Here is a 20528-nt window from a genome sequence, read left to right as displayed (position 1 = left end):
CGCCACGCTCCCGGCTCGTTCCTCTGCCTGTGCCTCACGCTGCCGAGTCAAACCCCCGCACCGAGCCGATCCCTGCCAAAACACATCCCCTCTCGACCCAAGGCTGTGGGGCGAGAGTGACCAGGACCCCCCCAGTATCCACTGCCAGACCCTGCTGTCCCTCTGCCCCTGCCCGGCCGCTTGCATGGGTCAAACATCTTTGGAAACATCGTCCTGGGAGCAGGGATGCAGGTGCTGCCTGCACCGGGAGGCTGGAGCCCACTGGAGGCTGCCCGGACGGGCAGGCAGACCCGCCACAGGCAGCCCCCTGCCCCGGCACACAGCCGCAGAGAGACCCCGTCCAAGGGGACCCTGCTGCTATTGCACTTTTCTTTCGCTCAAGCGTCACCAGTTTGGTGCAGGGAGTAAAAAGGGAAGTCATGGGAGGAGGGGGAAGGCAGCAGGGTCCCGTCGGGCAGGGGGGTATGTACATGGGCAGGGGGTGGAGAACGGTCCAGCTTCCTTGATCCTCTTTGTTTTCCAGTGTGAAACAAGGTCCGTGACTTGTTTAAAGTGGTTAATTGGTATTTTCTGTCTCTTTTTTTTTTTTTTTTTTTTTTTTTTTTTTGTAAAAAGGGGATGAGTGGAGGGTGGGGGGGGAGGTGGGATGAGGGGGACAGAAAACCGGGAGAGACCCCCACCCTGTTACCCTGGGCTGTAAACAAATCCTCGGAGACGAGTCTCTGAGCTGCTCATTTCTCGGGCATCTTACTGGCTCCCCCCTTCCGCTGGCTCGGGGGCTTGGGGACACGCTCGTCCCCGTCGGGGCTGCCTCGGGAGCCTTCCCAGTGCTCGAGGGTTTTCTTGTGATTAGTCTTTGCTGCCACGCTCTCTCTGCCCTTCGGGGACATTTCGGGAGGCCTCTCCTTGGGTTTCCTCCCCCTTTTCTTCCCGCTTGTGCTTTTCTTTTTCTCCTCTTTGCTGGAAGAAAGCTGTTCCCTGCTTTTCTTTTTCCGGCTGGCCTCTGCGGAGGTTCGGAACCAGTTCTGTGTCCGCAGGGTGACACGGGGGTTAGTGACCATCCTGGGGCCAGGCACCAGCACCGGCACGCGCAGCCCATGCCTCGCCTGCCCCAGCCTGGACCACCCCACGTCCCGCTGGCATCAATTCCCCGAGGACAAGCTGGCTGGCGCTGAGCGGCTGCAACCAGCCTGGGGGTGTCAGGGACCCAAAGGGGGACAGGGAGGTCCCCCCCCAGAATGTCACAGCACTGCTGACGCTGCTGCGAGCTGCTGTGCTCCGCTCTTGGCAGACACAGATGGATGGAGCGGGGCAGCCCGAGGATGGGCGTGTTGGAGCAGGGACCAGCCCGGGACAGCCCCAGACATTTCCTTACCTCCGAATGAGCCTTGATGATGTGGTACTTGACTCCGCTCTCAGAGCTGAACTCCTTCTGGCACAGGAGGCAGCGGTACTTGCCCACCGAATGGTCCCCCTGCAAGACAGAGCATCCTCCTGCAGCCCCAAGCAGAGCCAAAAAGGCACTGGAAGGGTGGCTGCCCCCCCGGCCCTGCTCCCCCCACCCCGTGAAGGGAGGTTGATGTTTGAACCTCGAAGCAACAGAAAATAAATGCTCATTTCTAAACCACCAGATCTTGGCCAGCCCTCGGTCTGGGAGCTCACAACCACATCTTCTGCTCTCAATTTCATCCCGTGCCGGTTGTGCCACTGCAGCGTTGGTGGTAGCGGCTGTCATGGCATCGGTGCCAGGCCTCAAAGTGCCGGGTCCTAGATGCTCAGAGGGCAGCGAGTGGCAGATTTTGCTGCCTGTGCATCCCCAACACTGGTTGTTAGCACCAACGCCATGTGTGTCCCTGGGTGTGCAGGAGGCTGATGGGGCCAACCGCCCCATTTCCTCACTGTCAGCAGATTTGTGATCTCCTGGGATTGAACCGCCATCTAATTTATGTCCAACAGACTCACCTAATTTTCCTTTTATGCTGTCAAAGAGACACAGCGACTGCTGGATTTCTGTCATTAGAGCCCTTGTGGGGATGACTGATCTCCCGGCTCTGCCGTAGTTCACAGCACAGGGGAGATAATGTGCTCTCTATTGACGAGGGGTTTATGGATGGGCCCCTCCAGGCGATATATATGCTCCCTGGGAATTTCTCCATAGCTGACTCTGTGCTGTAAATCTGGAGTTAGACAGGTCTTTCATTTCGGAGACAGGCAGGACACGGGTAGGCCTGGCTCGCTGCAGGCTGGCTTCAGAAATACTCATGCAAAAATCACCTTGGTGCATCAGTCCCGACTGAGGATGGGGTGTTGCCTGGGAGCAACCTCCTCTCTTGGTAAGGCTTGATGTACTTCAACCAATTCTGCAGGATTTTACAGCAGAAATCATAGGCCAGCTCAGGAAGGGCTGCGATTTGCTCCAGATTTGGTGGCACATGTATCCATTGCAAAACTAAATCCTCTGTAAGGGCGAGAGTCCCGCTGACAGCAGCATGTGGAGGACACAAAGCAGCAAACTCTCCCACGGCTGACCACCAACACCCAGCCCTGGCTACGCCGGACTCACCAGACCTGGAGGGTGCAGCTCTGCAGTTAAAGAAAATGCTCGTGCAAACACCTGGCTGCTTTCTGTGCACAGAACCAGACAGAAAATGGCTCCATTTTCTCTCAAAGACCGTTTTCTGCAGCCTAGCAAAGGAACTGCCCTAGCCTCCTGTGTTTGGACTTTCATCCTGCATAAATACAGCTTCTTCTGCCCGATCTCTGCAGCCCATTTTCTAAATGATCTCATTAAGGGTTGATGTTCCAGCTAGTGTTGGAGGAGCGCGGGAGTTTGTGTTTTTAATAACCACGGGGTATGTATTGGAGCTGCCTCCTGGAAGCTCCATTCAATGGAAGCTGCAGCTGGAAACGTTTCAGGGTATAAAGCTTTACCAGCTCTTACTCAGTTCCAATTTGAGGGACCTACGCTGAGCTCCCCATCCCTCCCCTGTGGCAGCTGCGGGCCACCGGAGCTCACTGCAGCCGGCAGCGTTGCTGCTCTATTGAGCGAGAGGGCACTGCTCTCTGCACAGACCGGCCAACTCTTCCAGCCTCAGCTACATCCCCAGGAGCCACCACACCAGTGTCCCTCCAGCTGGGGAAGCTGCTGGGCTTCCAGAGGGGCTGCAAGGCTGCCCGAATCAATGGAGAAAGACTCCCAATTCCCACCTGCCTTGGGAAATGTTCAGCTTCCAAAATGCAGCTCTCTGGCTCTGAGCTGCTTTGGTTGATGCATGGCTGCATGTGAGGTGCTGGCCACACTGGGTAGCCGAGGGCTCATGAACAACTCAGGGGCTGCAGGAACCAAGCTGGGCACAGGCTGCAGGACGGGGACGCCGAGGAGGGAGGATGCGAGGCAGGCAGGCTTGCTCCCGCTGCTCTGACTCTGAGGCACTTGGTGTGTTAGAGGTCTGGACTCTTGGGCGAGACATTTGCTTTGCAAGACCTCTCCTCCAAGGCTGGGGTGGTAGCTAAATCCCCTCCATCATCATCTGCTCAGCTCGAGCCTCTCTGCCTTCATCTGCCCGTGCCTGTGGGTTTGATCCTGCCCAGGAGGACAGTGCTGAGAGTGAGCAGCCGGACCAGGATGGTGTGACAACGGGCTGAGTGGTGACAATTCAATGGGCAGGGGCATTGCTCGGCCAGTCCTCCCAGCAGCCACGATCCTTTAACCTGTGCCGTCGTCCCTTGGCCTGTTGCTTCCAAACAAGCCAGCGGGGAGAGAAAACCAAAACCCAACCCCACCTCTGAGCCGAGGCTGTAAAAGGAGGGACCTACCTTGTTGCAGTTGGCCAGGTGAGCTTTCAGCCCCGAGACGCTGGAGTAAATGGCTTCACAGCACTGCGGGAAGAAACAGAGCAGGGTTTGCCACGATCCCCCCTCGACTCCGTGCCTTCATCTGTGCCGGGGCCAGGAGCCCGCTGTGCCAGCAAGGCCACCGGTCCAGGCTAAGCAGCGTGAGGTTAATGCTCTGCGAGACGCGGAGGGCTCTGGTCACACGTTTCCTATTAACGCTAATGGGAGTCATGTGGCCACATCCCTCTGCAACGGGCTGAAAAATGTCTCCCCTAAATGTCTCCATGGAAAAACGTACATTTGTGAGCAGTCGGGAGGTCCTGCTGGGCTACAGGAGTTCTTGGAGCCACAGCAGACGCTTAACGGAGAAGAGAAATCACCCGGGCAGCAGCATGACCAGTTTCTGAGCAACGTCTTTTCAAAGTGCCTGTGTATGACATTAATTAGCCAGTGTGTCTCCCCCGGCCTTGTGGTAACAGCCTCGTTCAAAACTCCCATTAGCAAGGCTTTGTTTCAGATGATAAATCAACGGCCCCAGCACGAGGGTGGAGTTCACCTCCCTGCCAGCTCAGGCCAAGGCTGCATTTTACAGCAAGATGAAGCACACGCACCATGTCCCCGAGGTCTTTGCCTGTCACAGGGCTTTAAAAAGAATGGCTTAAAACCAGCTCCAGCTTTGCTCTGGGAAAAGCAGGTTCTCTGCATAAAAAGGCTCTCGAGCACAAAGCGTGCAGCCTTTGCCCTGTCCGGACCTCGGGAGCTTCCCAAAGGCAGCTCCAGAGCCCGAATTGGGCAATGCTGAACTGTCAGCTCAAGGGCACCTGGGGAGAGGGTGGTCCGGTCCCCAAGCCTGGTGGTTCGAGCACACCCGGAGGGTCCCAAAGGTCGGACATGCTTCAACCAGGCATGGCAGCAACCCCAGGGAGAGGGGTGAAACGAGGGTCTGAGCATCAATGCTAGCTTCGTGCCGGGCCCAAAAAGAACCTGGCTTTGGTGGGTTTATGCCCCCGAAACTCTCCCCTTCCTCCTGCAGACTGAGACCAGCCAGCCTGGAGAAGAACAGAGACGTTCTTACGTTGTTGGGACAGTTGATGCGGCCCTTCTCCTTCACTTCGTTCTTCCAGTTTTCCAGCAGCCTCGGATTGAGCTTTGGAAGCCCCGGTCGGGTGTAATTGAGCTGCAAACAATAGAAGACGATTAGCAGAGCGGCACACACCAGTCCGGTCCTTGGTGGAGTCCTTGCTCTTCACATGGGTCTTTACCCCCTTCAGGAGAAGTGAATCGGAGCTGGAAACTAGTGGGGAGGCTTCCCCCAGAGATGTCATCTCCCACCCGCCGGCACCGCACAGTGGTGGGGTGGCTCTGCCCGCTGCGGTGCCATCGGTGAGGCAGCAGCCGGGCTGGTGGATGGCTGCGGGCAAGGAGCAGTGCTGGAGCCCCTGGCACTGCAGCCACCTCCACGCAGTGCTGGCAAAATGGAGAGGAGAGGCTCCTGCTCCCACTCCCGGGTTCGTGCCATGTCGCGGGCCCAGGCCCGGACCTGGTGTTTTCGGCGCATCATGTCAGCGCAGCCCTTCTGCTGCGTTTCATAACCAGGAGAATAAACAACCCTGCACGCTGGGCAGAGGGGATGGACGCCAAGAGCCTCCATGGCTGCCTTCCACCGATGAATGGGCACAACCCATTAAACAATGAAAGGCTCTTGTGTCTCTGCCTCTCCTTCTGGCAGGCCTGCTCCTTCCAAGTGCTTTTAATTACTGCTTTATTAGCAACTTTGAGGTTGAGCATAGCGGGCCGGCCTTCCTAACTCCATTTCTGCATGTTCAGCACAAGCAAACGCAGCTGCGGCATCTCCGTGCCTCCGGACCTGCCGCGCCTGGCCCTACCTGCGGGGCTGGTCTCTGCCTGCCATCGTGCCAAGGTCTGCAGGGAACACGGGGCTGCTCTGCCTGCAATCTGAGCTGCCTGCCTGCCTGCTGCACGACCACAACTCCCATCCCAACCCAGCCACCTCTGCTAGGACTGATGTTGCTTGGGTCCCAAGCCCCAAACTTGCCCCAAGTCGGAGCGAGGCTGGGTGAGCTTGCACGTGGCACCATACAGGCGCGGGTACCCGAGCGTGGGCTGCTCTCTGTGGGCATCTCAGAGCGTGGGGCACGGCTGCATCAATGCATCTGCGCTGGCCACAGAGGATGCACAGCCAAACAGTGCTCGCAGAGAGGTGTAAACCCAGGCTCTGTTTTTGAAACATGCCCTTAGGACCCAAGGCTCGTGGTTCCGACACAGCGGGGAGGCAGCTGGCTGGATTTCTTTTCCAGCTGTGATTTTCCCTGAACGTGCTGATAAAGCTGTGAATTTGCCTTTGCCCAGCTCCCCAGAACAGGCTGCTCCCAAACCTCCCTGCAAAGGGGAGCTCCCACCGAGAGCTTGGGATGTGGATGGCTTGGGATGCGGAGGGCTCAGGCTCCAACCGCTCGTTTCCACTCAAATTTAAGCGATCCACAAGTCCCCGCAGCCCCCACCTCGGCACGTGGCAGGGCACGCGTGGAGGAGAAGGGGAGAGCTAGGCTCCGTGCGAGGGGCAGGGGCAAAGGGTCTTGCAAAACGCTATGAACGCTGGTAAGGACGGATGTGGAAAAATCCCCCGAGCCCCAGCATGCTGCTATTCTGTCGTGCTTCGCGGCTGGGGGAGATGCCAGCAGAACTCTTTGAAGCTCTGGGATGGTGCATCTACCAACTGCTTGGTCCCCTGCCCGGGGAAGGCAATGCCACCTCCGGGGAAGAACACAGGAGTCCCTTTTTGTCATTGATACTGAGAGCTGGGATGCCAAACGGCCTCCTTAATTAAAAACCAATCAATCCCATGAATGAGCAAACATTAACGGTAACCGCACACAGCCCCAGCAACAACCTCTCCCTCCACACATCCCCGGGGAGGAGATGAGGGGGGATGTTCAGAGATGCAGACTCTGCTGCTCTGGCTTCCCACTCCAGAGAAAAATCCCTCCCCGCTCTCCTCCAACAGCCCTGCACAATAACATGCAAATCCCATGTCTTCCTGGGGCGCTGCGGTTCTGGGAATGTCAAAGTCATCTTTATGTCTCTATTAAGAGGGAGCCCCAGGCATGGAATATTTTTTTTTTTTCCATTTATTTTCCTCAAACAGCCTGTAAGTGAAAATCTTCTTGGCCAAATCATTAAACGACTACAACTGGATTTGGCCGCAGCCCATCTCTTCTGAACAGTCGAAGGATGCTGGGGTGGGAAGGCTTGTTTTCTTTGACTGACGGTTTTATTTAATTAAACTTTCATATTTCAATCCTCTCCACTCCCTAGACAGCTCTCCCCTTCCCCAAAATATATCGCAGTAAATGAGAACCATGCAGGCTGCCTCGGCCCTGGCCAACAAGCTCCCCTGGAAGCCTTACCGAGGTCCCCAGCGTGAGGCACGGCTCTCCCATTGCCCCGCAGAAACCACGGCTGATGCCGTCCGGGAGGCGAAGCCAAAACACACCCAGGGGTGCTGGCCGGCAGCCGGGTCCCATACACGGCTCCGGGTGGCTGGGTCACATCACGCTGGCGCTGCTGAGCAAGGGGAGGAAGGATGGACTTGGCCCCGCCAAGCTCTGGGTCCGCAGCCGGAGGTGGGATCCGGTTTGGCCCACCAGTGACATGAGTCCGCAGGGCTCAGCCTGGCTCCCACCCGGATTGCAAGGCCATTGTTTTGGGGGACAAACCCGAGCCAGGCTCTTGTGCTCTGGAATTTATCCTGGTTCCAGGATGGGGTTTTCTTAAAAACTCAAGCCTGGAGAATGACTTTTCCCCTTTAGCTTTATGTCTGGCCTACAGCAGCCCTTCACTCCGGACCCCCAGCACCCCCATCCACGGGGATGTGCAGCCTCCATGGCTGCCCCCAGCCCTGCAGCAACACCCAGACCCCGAGCCATGGGAAGCCGAACAGGATGCCCTTGCACTCCATGGAGGAGCTCTGCATCCCTCCCTGTGTGGCATGGCGGCTGCCTGGGCTGCAGAAGCCCACCACTACCTCCGGCACAAAGCACCTTGAAACAAGCAAGCCCACCTCGAGCTCTACAGGAAAGCATCACACCATGCAACTGTGGGATTTCCACCATGTTTTCTCCGCTCTTGCCTCTTAGATGCCTCTTCCCTCTGCTCGAGGAGGCTGTTTCTCTCAGTCCGGCCTCCAAAACGGGCAAGGGCATCATACCCCGCCAGATCCCAGAGCCCACCACCGCCTGCCTGTGCCACTGAGCTGGGAACCTGCCGGCCTCTTGCTCCTTCTGCGGCAGCCCCGAGACTGCTCACGGGCAGGCGATGGCCCCAGTAAAGGCCAGAGAAGGGTCGGAGGAGCAGCAGCATCTTCATGGAGCTTCTGGAAAAGGGATTTTTCCCAGAAAAGCAGCAGGGGTGTGCCCTTCCCCATCTGACATCCCCAGCAAGCGGCCGTTGTGAAACACCCCATCTGTTTCAGCTTATCCAGAGGCAAATAAAGATCGGAGCGAGAAAATAAGACTCCAGTGTATATTTAGAAATGCTGGATTTGGTTAGTGCAGAATGAAGGCAGCGCAGGGCCTGGGATCGAGCAGCAATCGTTTATTCTAATGCCATTGCTTTGGTGCGAAAGAATCCATTCTCCCGGGGAAAGGCAAACGCATCCCACCGCGGGCCACCAACGGGATCCAAACCCAACGTCCCTCTCCCCGGCCGGGACCAGCTGCCACATGGCCATGAGGGCAGGCCACGGTGCAGGGGCTGCAGCGGGGCTGTGCCTGCCGGGAGTATGCAAACCCCCGTATCCCATCAGCTTGCTAAGGAGCTGCTTGCCTTCCCCTGCAGAAAAGCTTTGCTGCCTGGAAAAGGGATGGAGAGAAAGGGTGGCTTTCTCCATCAGCTCCCATGAAATCAGCGTTGACTGCTGGGACTGTGGCGGATAACCGGAGAGCTTGGGGATGGAGTGGGTCCTGTGCTGCAGCAAGTGTGGGTGCATCCAGCCATCACTGGTTACAGACCGGAGCTGGGAAGCGTCCATTCCTCCAGGACCCTGGAAATCCCCAGGTCTTGCTGAGATGGTGCAGGAGCAGTTGAAATCTGCTGCTGATCCCTGACATCCCACCTCTCTCCAGGTCCACGTCAGTAAGGGGGCCTGTGGGCCCCACAGCATACTCCCACTGGCTGGATACGGCCCGTGGGAAGAAGAAGCGATGGTGTGGCACCTCTTCTGGGAACCGTTTGTCCTACTGTCCTGGTCATGATTAACTGGCGTTTGTCTTTCTGCCGCTCCAGTGGCTCTGGGTTGTCAGCTCCATTTGAGGGACGGCCACCACGCATGCTCGGTGGGGCGGTAGCATGGGGATATGGGGATGCTGCCCACTCCTTCGAGCCTCCCACGCTGCCTGGGGCTGGACCTGCCACAAAGCTGTCCTGCCAGCAAGGCTGAAGCCAGTTCTGAGGAAAGGACTATTTTGGGGGCTGTAACAGGGTCAAACTGGGCGCTTGCTGGCATGTTTGAGCTGCTTGCAGCTGGGAGGTTTTTTTCCACACCCTGAACTGAAGCAACTTGTAAACGTAGACCAGTCCTGAGTGATGCAAGATGCTGCTCAGCAGAGCAGCACAAAGTGTGCTGAAGTCAGCAAGCTCCCACCAGCCTCCCCGGGCAGAACCTGCCTCCCACTTCCTTCCAGCATCGCTCGTCAAGAAAAATGTCATAGACTCAACAGATAATATTTTAGAGCGTTGTCAAGGGAACGTGACAGTCACTGCAAGACGTATCCGCAGGCACACTCACAGCTACATACGTATTTGCCCACCGCACTGACCTCCTCTGAAATCCATCTGTGCAACACACAGCCGGCACAGCTGGGCAGAGCAGCCCGTGCAGGGCCCGAGGTCCCGATCCTCCAGGCCAAGAGCCTTATTTTGCCACCTGGGAGCTGGTCCAACTCCCTCCTTGCTCATCTTCACTGCAAACCTGCTTCCACCAACCCCACAGCAATACTCTTTGGTTTTTAGCACTGCAATGGGGCTCAATTAAACTTAAACAATTGGACTCTGAACACAAGAAATGTCTGATAAAAAAACCCACCACCACAAACAGCACTTTACGGAGCAATTATGCCAGCAGCCGAGACTTTTACAAGGCCTTTGTATGTCAGCTTGCACATGGGCCCCTTCTGCAGGCCTGGGAGTCCTGGCTGCTCCCTCAACTCAAACAGAAAATACCCAAAGTCAAGAGTATGGGGAGCAATTCAAGGAGGAAAGAGAGGAATGCACGTGCTGAGGCTGGAGGGGGGAAAGAGAGAACCACACCTCTCCTCCCACAGTATTTGAAATGAAACAGCTACTTTGGGCTTGATTTTTTTATGTTATAAATGCATTGCAGCTGAAGTCATCTGGAAACCAACACCACCACCACCAAGCATCGGGAAACAGAAAGTTTGCAACCTGTTCTGGCCCTAAAACCCCCAGCTCTGCTCAAAGGCAGATGGCAGCACCGTGGCTGGATCCCGTTCTGCACCAGCCGCCTCATCAGGATGCCAAGGCAGGTAAAGGAGATGCTGGTTTGTTTCTGTGCTGGTTTTTCACCTGCCCACCACATGCAGACTGGGAGCTGAGTCTGGCTGAGCTCCTCCAGGTCTCTACAGGACAACGGTGGCACTTCTGCCAAGAACACACACGTGTCAGGACAGCACAGGACAGGCTGCGGCAGCGGGAAGGCATTTCAGCTGAGGTTCTGCTGTTGTGCCGCTCATTTTCCTGGGGTGAGTTGCATCGCTTCTCCAGGCTGGCTCTGGGACTTGGGCTGTTTTCCTGGCTTGAGGCAGGCTGGGGCTGTTCTGTCTGCTCAGGACAGAGGCACCACCAAGCTCTTCAGCTGCGGCAAAGCTTTAACCTGCTGCCCTCTGCTTCTCACCTCACTCCCATCTTTGCAACATGCCCAATATCCTGCCCAGGGTGAATTTTGGAGCACTGGACAAGAAATGCCCAACTGTTCAGAGCAAGGTAAAGACCTGGCACCTAACTGCAGAGTTACTTGCTCAGGGAACAGGCTGCCACCTGTGCAGAGACTTGCAGGATGGCTCTGCGTTGAGTCCTGGCACTGGCCAAAAAGTATCAACCACAGGATTAAAAAACTCTGACTCCCTCTCTTTTTTCCCTTTTACGCTGAAAAGTTTTATGATTTACTGCTGTTTCACTCCTTTTATGGTCCAGAAGGAGCATTCCTGGAGGGAATTCCAGCTTTGGGACATTCCCAGGAATCACCACCTCCCACAGCCAGGAGGGACGTTTGATTTCACAAGTTACTCCAATGCCTCCACGAAGCTCAAGACTGCTACGGCACCAACTTTCACCATGCAGATTGTGCAGCACCAGGCCACGCATGTATCGCTGCTGGAGACTGCAGGGCTCAGCCCTGCCTCTGCGCTCTGGCTTCCTCCACTTGCAGGAGCACTGCTCCAGCGATGTTGCAGGCCCTTTACCTCTGGGGAAGCATCTCCCAGAAATTAAGGAAGAGACATGGAACGGAGGAAATTCTGCCTGAGGCATCTTTGCTCTCTAATGGTGCAAGGGAGATAATTTCAGATGCGACCTCTGCTCTCTTCACGTGTTTCTCTTGGCTGCCAGCCCCTACTTCACTGCTGAGCACGGACCAGAACTGACCTCCCTCCACAACATCCTCTGGGCTGGACTCTGATCTCTCCACCGCCCACAAAGCACCACCTTTTGCTCCATTTAGATTTGGGTCCTGGCAGTGGAAAGGGCAAAGATGCCTGCTGCCAGGCTTGTATGGAGCCTCCTGACCTCTGGGGCTCAGCCTGTGCTGGGTGGACTCTTTAGCAATAAATTTGCCATCACAGCTAATTGATTGAAGGCACAGAAAATGAGACGTGAGCCCTCAGCCAGCCGGGGCCATGCTAGCATCCCAGGATCTCAGTGTACAGCTAATGCAAAAAAAGGAGAAAGAAAGGCTTCTCACCCGCTTCGTTTCAGGCACCAGGTCATCCTTCATCCTCCGCTTGGTCCAATCCTTGGCAAGTTCGTCCTCTGCTATCTCCTGAAGGTGGAAGACAGCTACTTGGGCTGACGTCCGACGGATGCGGCCGCTCGGGGTCCTTTCAAAATCTTCTATGGGGCCGGGCTCTGGCTTCACCTCTGGCTCCTCCGGAGGCTGCAACAGAGCCAGAGTCAGGAAGGGCATGACGAGGGGTGAAGCAGAGAGCTCTCCGGCCCCAGGATGGGGATGCTGGGGTTTGGGCTGTGCGTTTGCAGACCTGCTGTGTGCAGGCGGGGGCTGCAGAGACACCAGCATGACTCTGCACCCGAGCACGGGAACAAGGGGAGCACCCCCGCCTCCCTCAGCCCAGCAGCCAGCCGTGCATTAGACTGATGCCATCCTTTCATGCTCCCACGTGTATAAATGTCTCCATTTATTAGAGTTAGGGAGTTATTAGCGTCAGATGGACTGCCAGTAGGGATCAACAGAACAGAAAAGGATGCTCCCCAGGGACGGATCCTGCCACCCCAGCACTGGCAAGCAGCCGGCACTTGCTGCAGAGGGAGCGGCCTGAGCTCTGTTTATTTTTTCCCCTGCAGAGCACGGATGCAGGGTGGGCTGGAGCGCAGCGCCGTGGGCATCAGGGAAAGGGAATGCTGCCGACCGCTCCGCTCCCATAAACACAGCATTTTTGGAGGGACAGAGGGGGCTGTAGCCTGTTCCCCCCCAACATCGCATGGTCCAACACACGCGCGTGGTGATGCAAGGGAGAAAACAACATCGGTCCGATGTCTGCACCTGCCTTGCCCGGCCCGGCCCTGCCCGGCTCTGTCCTGCCCACAGGCTCTGTAGCTCTGCAGTCACCCCCAGGGGGGGATGGCCCCGCTCCTCGGGCTGCGGAGGCGTCCGGGGGGCTCACCGAGGCCGTGTGTTCTGACCGCACATGGTAGTCGTGGCCGGCCTTGGATTTGTACTTCTTGCCACAGTGTGGACAGCTGAAGACAGGCTTGTCGGCCTCGGCGAGCTGCTTCCCACACCGCTTCTGGTGGTACTGGTAGCCCATCAGGCTGGAGAAGTTGGCTACGCAGCCCTACGGAGATGTGGAGAAAGGGAGGGTTAAGGAGGGCTGGGGCTTCATATGCCCTTGTCAAAACAGTTGGGGTGCCATTGCTCTGGGGAGGAACATGTCCCAAGGAGCCCCCTCCGCAGAGCAGCTCCACCAACCCGTCCCCTCCAAGCGATGGGGGATTGCCGGCCGGCCCCTCTCCCCCAAAGAGCCATGCACAGGCACAACAGTGTCACGGAGGGACAGGGGCTGCTTCTGGCACTACCTGCCCCGACACACCGACAGAGCTCCCTGGACAGATGTGCAGCGGGCAGCAGGAGGGAAAGACGCTGGGGAGGCACTGCCTGTGCGGAGAGTAAAGCATCTGTGGGGACAAACCTCTGCCACATGCCCCCTTTACCTGTTCGTGACTTGCCTGCCACTGGCTTGCAACTGTTTTTTGCTGCGGTTTCATTTAGTTTTATGCTGCACCCAGGACAATGCTGGTTGTGCCCCTTCCCGAGTTCAGGAGGCAGAATCTGCCCTTCAGTGCTCCTCAACCTGCCCTACGCCCATCCTCCTGCCAGGACGGCCCATCGCTGGAGCGCACGGAGCCAGCAGGACAGGGACCGGGATGGCTGAGCTAAGGTGGAAAAGTCGAGCACGTGCCAAGGGATGCCTGGAGAGTGCACGTCCCCCTCTGCGCCAGGACTCACTCCTTCCACCTTTTCACAGAACGAGAAACAGGAATCGTTCTCGTACCTCATTGGGGCATTTCAGTTTTCCCATCTGCTTTAGCACTTTCCTCAGCCTTTCCCGCTCTTCCTGTTCACCAAGTCCAGCGGTTTCCACAGGAACAGGCTAGAAATAAGGAAGTAACAGAAGCGACAGAGTCAACCATTTACTCATGTCCTCTGTGCCAGGAGTGAGTGGTAAACCTCTGCCTTGCAGGAGCTGCCCTTTCTTGGCTGGGGGTAACCTCTCGTTAAAAGAGCTGGATCTCCCACTGTTTTACTGCATGCCAATGCCTTCACGATTAGGTGCCAGATCTGCTCATGCCTTTCCTGTGTTTGCACCCCAAGGGCCAGCTGAGAAACCCAGGAGCAGTTCCTGCACGGATTCACCAGCCAGACTGAAGAGCAGGAGATTAATGCACAGGTAAAAGACAAGTCACAAATGGTAAGCACGGGATATGTAGAAATGCGGTTATGCCTTGCCCTGGTATCTCGGAGATGTACATGACCAGATTTTTAAGAACAGCATCTAAATTGGTGCCTGCCAGATTTTATTCATGAAAAATTTTATGGCTATTTCTCACATGCATCGTGGAGAGCTAAAGACTGGATTTTGAGATTCATACAAGGCAGAACCCATCAGTCCCGGATTTGTGGGCAGTTTTGGAGGCAGAGCTTTGCCACTCAAAATCCACCTCACTGTACTCACCGAATCTTCCCCTGTTCTGGTACTTGCAATCCTGTTTTATTTTTCCAGCCCTCTACTCTACTTCCCAGGATCAATGTGAACTTAACTAGCTGCCTGGGAAGGAATAGCTTTGCTCGGCAGGGAAGGGAGAAGGCCACCGTCTGGACTGAACAGCATGTGAAATACTGCAAAGATGGTGGTGTGTTGTGAATCCCTCCTTTACAAAGACAAAGAAAAGCAGACTGCCGATTGCTTCGTCATCCGCATCTGCATCGAGAAATGAGGTGCGAGATGAGAGCAGCCCAGCTCTCTTACCTTGCTGACGTGTTCAGCCATGGTGTGGTAATTCAGCCCAGCTTTGGACTTGAACTGCTTTTTGCAGTGCTGACACTTCAAGGCATCCTGCAGCTGAAGAAATTAAAGTCAAGTCACCGTGGAGGCCACAGTCCACCATTCATTTTTCCAAGGGCTGCTGCTGCTGCTTGTCAATAAGCCCCATGGGTAGCTGTTGCTGCACCAGTACCCAGCGGTGGGACCCAGCAGGCAACGCAGCATCCCTGTCCCCCATCCCAATCCCAGTCTGCAGCTCACAGTTTTCTCTCTGTTGTCCTGGATACTGTTATCAAACCCACATGCCCCAATTTTTGGAAAACATTCCATTTTGGATGTAGATTTAAAGCCCCACTGGCTAGAAACATCTGGACCTGGTGTCTTAGTTTTCCTGTTAAAGGGTTAGGAAAGAGAAGATGCTTTCATCTACCAATATGTTAGCAGGCTATGCTCTGCAGCCCTATTAACTACCACAGATGCTGGCGTACAATACACTTTCTGGGCGCCTGGGCTGTTTGAAATTAAGACGCTGCTGGACACGATCACAGCAGAATACTTCCCGCCTCATGCTGCTCTGCTGTTTGACCCAACTTGGCCTCCTGAGTGACTGGGGAGATGCATTAAATGCACACACCAATGTACAGGGGGAACTTGCAAAGTGAATAAGCAGATCATGACTTTTGCTGGGGCAGGTACAAGAATTTATTGACTTAGGAGGTGAACGCTCTGGGCACCTAGAGACAGGATGAATGAAGGGGAGCCAGTGCCTGGACAGCCATGGCTGTTCCTGCTCCTCCTGCTTGGCTGATGCCCCACCTTCACACTTCTCCTTCAATCAAGCCTGGACTAGAAGCTGGAGAGGGAATGAAGATAGAGCTGCAAAACCCTCCTCATCCTGGAGCTCTGGGGAAATGAAGAATAAATTCACTGCAGCCAGCTGGGAATGACTCACTTATACCTGTACTCCCATCAGTTAACCTTGTTCCAGACCCAAGTGCTTGAGCCTAACAAGGTGGATGCTGAAAACTCCTTGACTCATCAGATGTCAATACCAGCCAATTTGGGGTTTACTCCTCCTGTCAACACTGAAGAACATGCCATGTCCACATACTAACAAGCCCTCCCACCTGGGATGCTGGAATGATATTCCTGCCCTCTTCTCCTTCAGGCCCCAGCATGTTGCAACTGTCCCCATCCTTTTATTTCCTTTCCAAAACCAAAGGAAACAGGGCAGACTGCTTAGTGACAAGCAAGGAATGGAGAAAGCGATTTCCGTTGTTTTGTAAGAGTTTCAGGAGCCTGCACATCCTTTTCCCATTGTCCAGCTAAGAAATACTTCAATCATTAAAACAGAGAGCAAGCTGAGAGGGTGCCTGCACTCCAGGGTCACTTCTGATGGGGATACCACGTGCCTGTAGCAGCCGGGCCTCGCTAAGGACATGCCATAGTTTCATCTCAGAGATGAAATGCTGAGAGCTGGACCTGTGGTCACACACACAGAGCTCAGGGACTGTCTTCCCTGGGCCACAGGCTGCTCTGGCAGGGATTCCACAAAGCACTCCAGCTCCTGGAGCAGCACAGCCAGCCCCAGCAAGGACCGTGTCTCCCAGGGAAGGGTGACAAAACACCTGCTCCTTGGGCTGGAGCCCCGATTCCTCGGCTGAACACTCACTAGCCTATTTACAGTGGGAAAGACAGGCCTGACTGCTCTGGCGGAGTCATGCTCAGCAGGCCAGCTGGCCGTGCAGCTGATGTGGAGACTGCCTGGCTTGGGAGATGCTCTAAAGCGCAGGAGATATGAGCAGTGATGGCCAAGATCCACACTCCACCGAAGCCAGGAGGGCTTCAGAGGAGGCAGGATGCTGCCCGGCATCGATGTAGTACAGGGTTTGAAAGGGAGAGTAGCATCCCACTGCTGTATAAATAGCGAGGCAAAGGCTGAGGAGGCATTTATAGAAAATGAATGTGGAATCAAAGCCGAGCCACATATTTTCAAAGCGGGAGGCATCGATCCCACGTTGGCTTTCTGTGGTGATGGCTCTGCACCACGCCAGGTGACGGATGAAGACGTAATCCTGTGCTCTGATGGATGGCAGTGCGGCAGAGAGACAATTTTTCACTGCACCATTACTGAACTCCTGTGTCTTGACAGGCTGCCTGAGAAGATCCAAGCTTGGTGTCTCCCCGAGACATGCTCTCATTCAACCACAATTTATCTGGCCTGATGCAAGGCATGGCACACAGTGAAATCCCACAGCCAGGACTCTGGAGGAGGCCAGATTAGAGACAACCCCAACAATCTCTCCAGCCTTAAAACTATTCATTTAGCTACTAGAAATACCCAACTCTGCTGGAGACCCTAGGGCAAGGGGCCCAGACCACAAAGGGATTCAGAATTGCTGGGAATTAGGTGTCCAAATCCCTCTGAATCGATGTAAGGCAGCCAGCTCTCTGAAGATGACTAGCAAGTGTTCTATCAAACACAGCCCAGAACTGGTTTTAGGAGCACCAATACGCATTTATGAATGGCACAGGGACACATCTATTCCTCTCCAATATCCACATATGCGTGATTGAATAAAGCAAGTCCTTACTTTCTGGCAGACATCCATGTGCTTTTTGAGCCCCACAATAGTTTTCCTGGTTATAACACTGCAGGTTGGACAGGCAACTTCTCCCTTCTCGCTGATCTCCCGCTGCCACTGGTCCTCGGGGTTTGCTGGTGAGGGAGAGGAGAGAGGAGTTATGCCCAGCCACAGAGACCACAACATGCCTGGGCTGCTCGGCAGAGGATAGCCCCGTCATAAGCCTTCATTTGCTACATTGAAAAGCACTGAAGTGGGGAAAGTTCCTGATGTTAAAGAAACAGAGAAATACTCTCCCAGGCATGGGCCAAGCCAAAACTGGACACAAACCATGCAGGCATTTGCAGCTCTTCCTGCCCCACAGCTCCTGCAGCTGCCTGAGCAACTGGGGCACTGGGCCACTTTATGTGGAGTTACCTGACCTGCTGGCATTTCATGGGGAAAAGGAGGTTCATCCTTCCAACCTCACTGGTATCCTGCACACTGGGAGTTAAAATATGATGATGCTCTCGGCCACCTCATCTTGCCCTGCATGGAATAACTGCCCCTTGCCAAATGAAACAATTGGCGGGAGTGAAACAAAGGTGAGCATCTCAGCTCTACCCAGACGTGTGCCTGGAAAGCTTCCCTGGCAATCCTCTTCCCGGCAGACACCCAGGCAGCTAGGGAAGTGCTAGCTTCCAGGCATCTGTTTATTTGAATAGCTGTGACAGGCTTTAAAAACACCCGAACTAAGAGATACATGGGGCCAAAACCTGCTCCCAGGTCTGGAGTTCACACTGTGTTCTCAGCAGAACAGCGCTGGGCTTCCAGCAAGGAAAGCCCAGTCTGAATAAAATCCATCAAGCCTGTTTATTTGGAAGCTTTTGCATGGCTGTGAGATCAGAGAGTCTCTTATTTGAATTTGAAAGCAGTGCAAGGCGTTGCAGCTGTGTTTATCTTGCACATCCTGCATTCCTCCTGCTGTCAGAGCTCCCAGGGAAAGTCAGCAACCTGTGCTAGGGTGTAGGCTGCACCTCAGAGGCTTTGGAAAGACATAATCATGCCCAGAGTTAGGCATTGGTGTCATTCATGGAGATGATGTTAGAAAAGTGCCATCATCCCAGATGCCGACCCAAACTGTGGTCACAGTGAAGCCAGGTGGGACCAGGATTTGGCTATCAACTCCCAACACTTGCAGCAATCTGTCCTGGCAGTGACGCGAAAGTAAAGCACCCCTTTCAGGATGTCAGTTGTGGCTGCACCAATATTTTATTTAAGAGCAGCGGCTGTTCCCCCATCTGTGCTACACCTCAAAAGGGCAGGAGCTGCATGCTCCTACTTCTGATTTTGTGCTGCTTCTCCTCGCAAACCTGCCAGAAAACTCACCCAGCAAACAGCCTGCTGGGCCAGGAGTGGTGTGGGCACCACTAGCTGCGGGTGAAGGTGGGGACCGTGCAGGCTTGGAGCAGAGCAGAGCAGAGGGTAAGCAGCTAAGCTGCACACAGAGCTGCTGCCTGTGCTTTGCCTCTACCAGCCTCACCTGCTGGTAGATGCACAGCCGTTTCCTTCTTCACACCAGCTCCTGGAGGTTTCTTTTTCAGCTCCTCTGTGTTGGTGTTCCCCTCCAGCTTCTTAGCTCGATGGGCTTTCGCCTTGTCCTCTGCTTTGACGAGACCTGTAGACAGAAGATTTTCATTCAGGACTTGCTTTAATAGCCTCAGACCAACTCGCATTTAGATGTAAGAAATCTCTACCTCTAACCCAAGGACACTGAGCTGGCTGTAGGTCTGCCAAGGCTGTATGTGTAGGATCAGGTCCATAATTATGACAAGCAATATCATAGCAGGTTGTGGTGTTTTATAAACAGAATCATTTCCCCCAACCCAGACAGTTTATGAACTATGGAAACACCATGGCAAAGCAGGGTAGGATGCTTCTAGCAAGGCAGGCTGTGGGAAAGACAGGCTGAAGAGGAGGCAAAAGGGCATTTTGCAAGAAACTGAAAGGGGGAATTGGAACAGCAAATTCAGGATATAAAAGTGATGTTCCTGCTAACGCTCCTACACTGGAAAAGCTGTCTAACTGCTTACGCCAAGGAACCAGGGTCCCTCTTAGAAAACTGGGCAGACTTTGGGATCCCAGATACCAGATCCCGCAGGACCCTTCATGGCTGGATCCGTATGCAATTGTCACAATGAACACAGGCCTCTCTCGGTCCTGCTAGGTGCTGGGAAGGGTCAGGAAGGAACAGAAGGAGAGGAGGGGTGACTGGGCAACAGGCATATGGGGAAGACGAAACCTGCAGCAGCTGCCCTGGGTTGCTGGTGACTGTCAGCAAGGCTGCCTACAAAGCGGAGAGGAACTTGAAGGCAGGGTTCTCCATGCAGGCAGAGCGCCAGGCTCTCAGTCAGCTTCTCCTGCACGCATCCACCCTCCCACCTTGCCTGTGCCTCATCCCGGCACGGCTGCACAGGCAAAGCGTGTGCTTCCCATTCAGACTGCTAAAGGCGTCACTGCCAACCACCGAAGTATCCTCTCTGCACGGAGCAGGGCCAAGAGAGCAGGAGGAGGCTCAGCACATGCTGAGGCCATGCCAGCAGCAGCAGTGCTACCCGATCCCCCTCTGCTGCACCGAATCCCTCACCAGTTCCTGGGCTGACATAAGAAATGGAAAACACAACTTGTAAACGACACTACGGAAAACACAACTTGCAAACGACGCTTTAGAAAGGCCGGCGAAGAGAGCAGGGGGGCTCTCCGCTGGGTCCACCTCCCCCAAATCCATGTGGAGTTCAGCCCTGTGCCTCCACTTCCACAGAAGGTGCTGGAGGCAACACAGTAAGTGCCAGGGTCAAATCCAGGCCTGCCCTGGAAGGGTCCACATGTCCTTGAATTTGTGGGTCGTGGCTCTTGCAAACCCAGGGTCTGAATGGAGACAGCAACCCACGACGGTGTGCTGGTTTTGGCTGGGATAGCTGGTGGCACCCTTGCCTTTGGGCAGTGAACTGCTGCATTGAACCCCGGGGAGGAAGGCAAACGCCTGCCCCATCTTCACTCTCTGTTTGAGGCAGCAGGTCACCAGGGGGACCGGCTTATTCTCAAGGAACCCACAGCAGACGTTTCAGTCTATGGCAGTGCCTCTGTGGGGAAGTTAAGGGTAACAACCCCAGACTTCCCAGGAGCCAGGGGAAAGGAAATTGCAGAGACCACATCCAGCCTGCTCTTCGCTAAGTGTTTAATTCCTTCAAAGCCATTAGTGCCTCTCCGCCAAGTGCCTCTTGTACTAGAAGGTGCTGCCTCCTGCGGTGCCTGGAAA

At 55.1% G+C, this 20528-nt stretch overlaps 1 protein-coding gene across 5 annotated transcripts in view; it reads right to left on the bottom strand.

Moving 5' to 3' along the window:
* Positions 1–566: 566 nt before the first annotated feature.
* ZNF512B (zinc finger protein 512B) overlaps positions 567–20528 on the bottom strand; it is a 32165-nt gene continuing 12203 nt past the window's right edge. For 3 of the 5 annotated variants that reach the window (XM_049816519.1, XM_049816517.1, XM_049816520.1), the window contains 10 exons: positions 18753–18887; positions 17240–17364; positions 14631–14723; positions 13656–13754; positions 12651–12938; positions 11831–12022; positions 4910–5011; positions 3817–3879; positions 1376–1474; positions 567–1025 (listed from right to left, as the gene is read on the bottom strand). In XM_049816519.1, coding sequence (XP_049672476.1) covers positions 732–1025; positions 1376–1474; positions 3817–3879; positions 4910–5011; positions 11831–12022; positions 12651–12938; positions 13656–13754; positions 14631–14723; positions 17240–17364; positions 18753–18887 — 1490 coding nt within the window. In that variant the 3' untranslated portion in view covers positions 567–731. Of the gene's footprint in view, positions 1026–1375; positions 1475–1962; positions 2584–3816; positions 3880–4909; positions 5012–11830; positions 12023–12650; positions 12939–13655; positions 13755–14630; positions 14724–17239; positions 17365–18752; positions 18888–20528 lie in introns of those variants that run through there. The other 2 variants (XM_049816516.1, XR_007508078.1) reach the window with 2 other exon arrangements.

The sequence above is a fragment of the Accipiter gentilis genome, chromosome 14 (genome assembly GCF_929443795.1).
Source record: "Accipiter gentilis chromosome 14, bAccGen1.1, whole genome shotgun sequence".
NCBI lineage: Eukaryota > Metazoa > Chordata > Aves > Accipitriformes > Accipitridae > Astur > Astur gentilis.
Note: the sequence above shows the minus strand (reverse complement) of the source record. Positions and strands in the feature narration are given on the sequence as shown.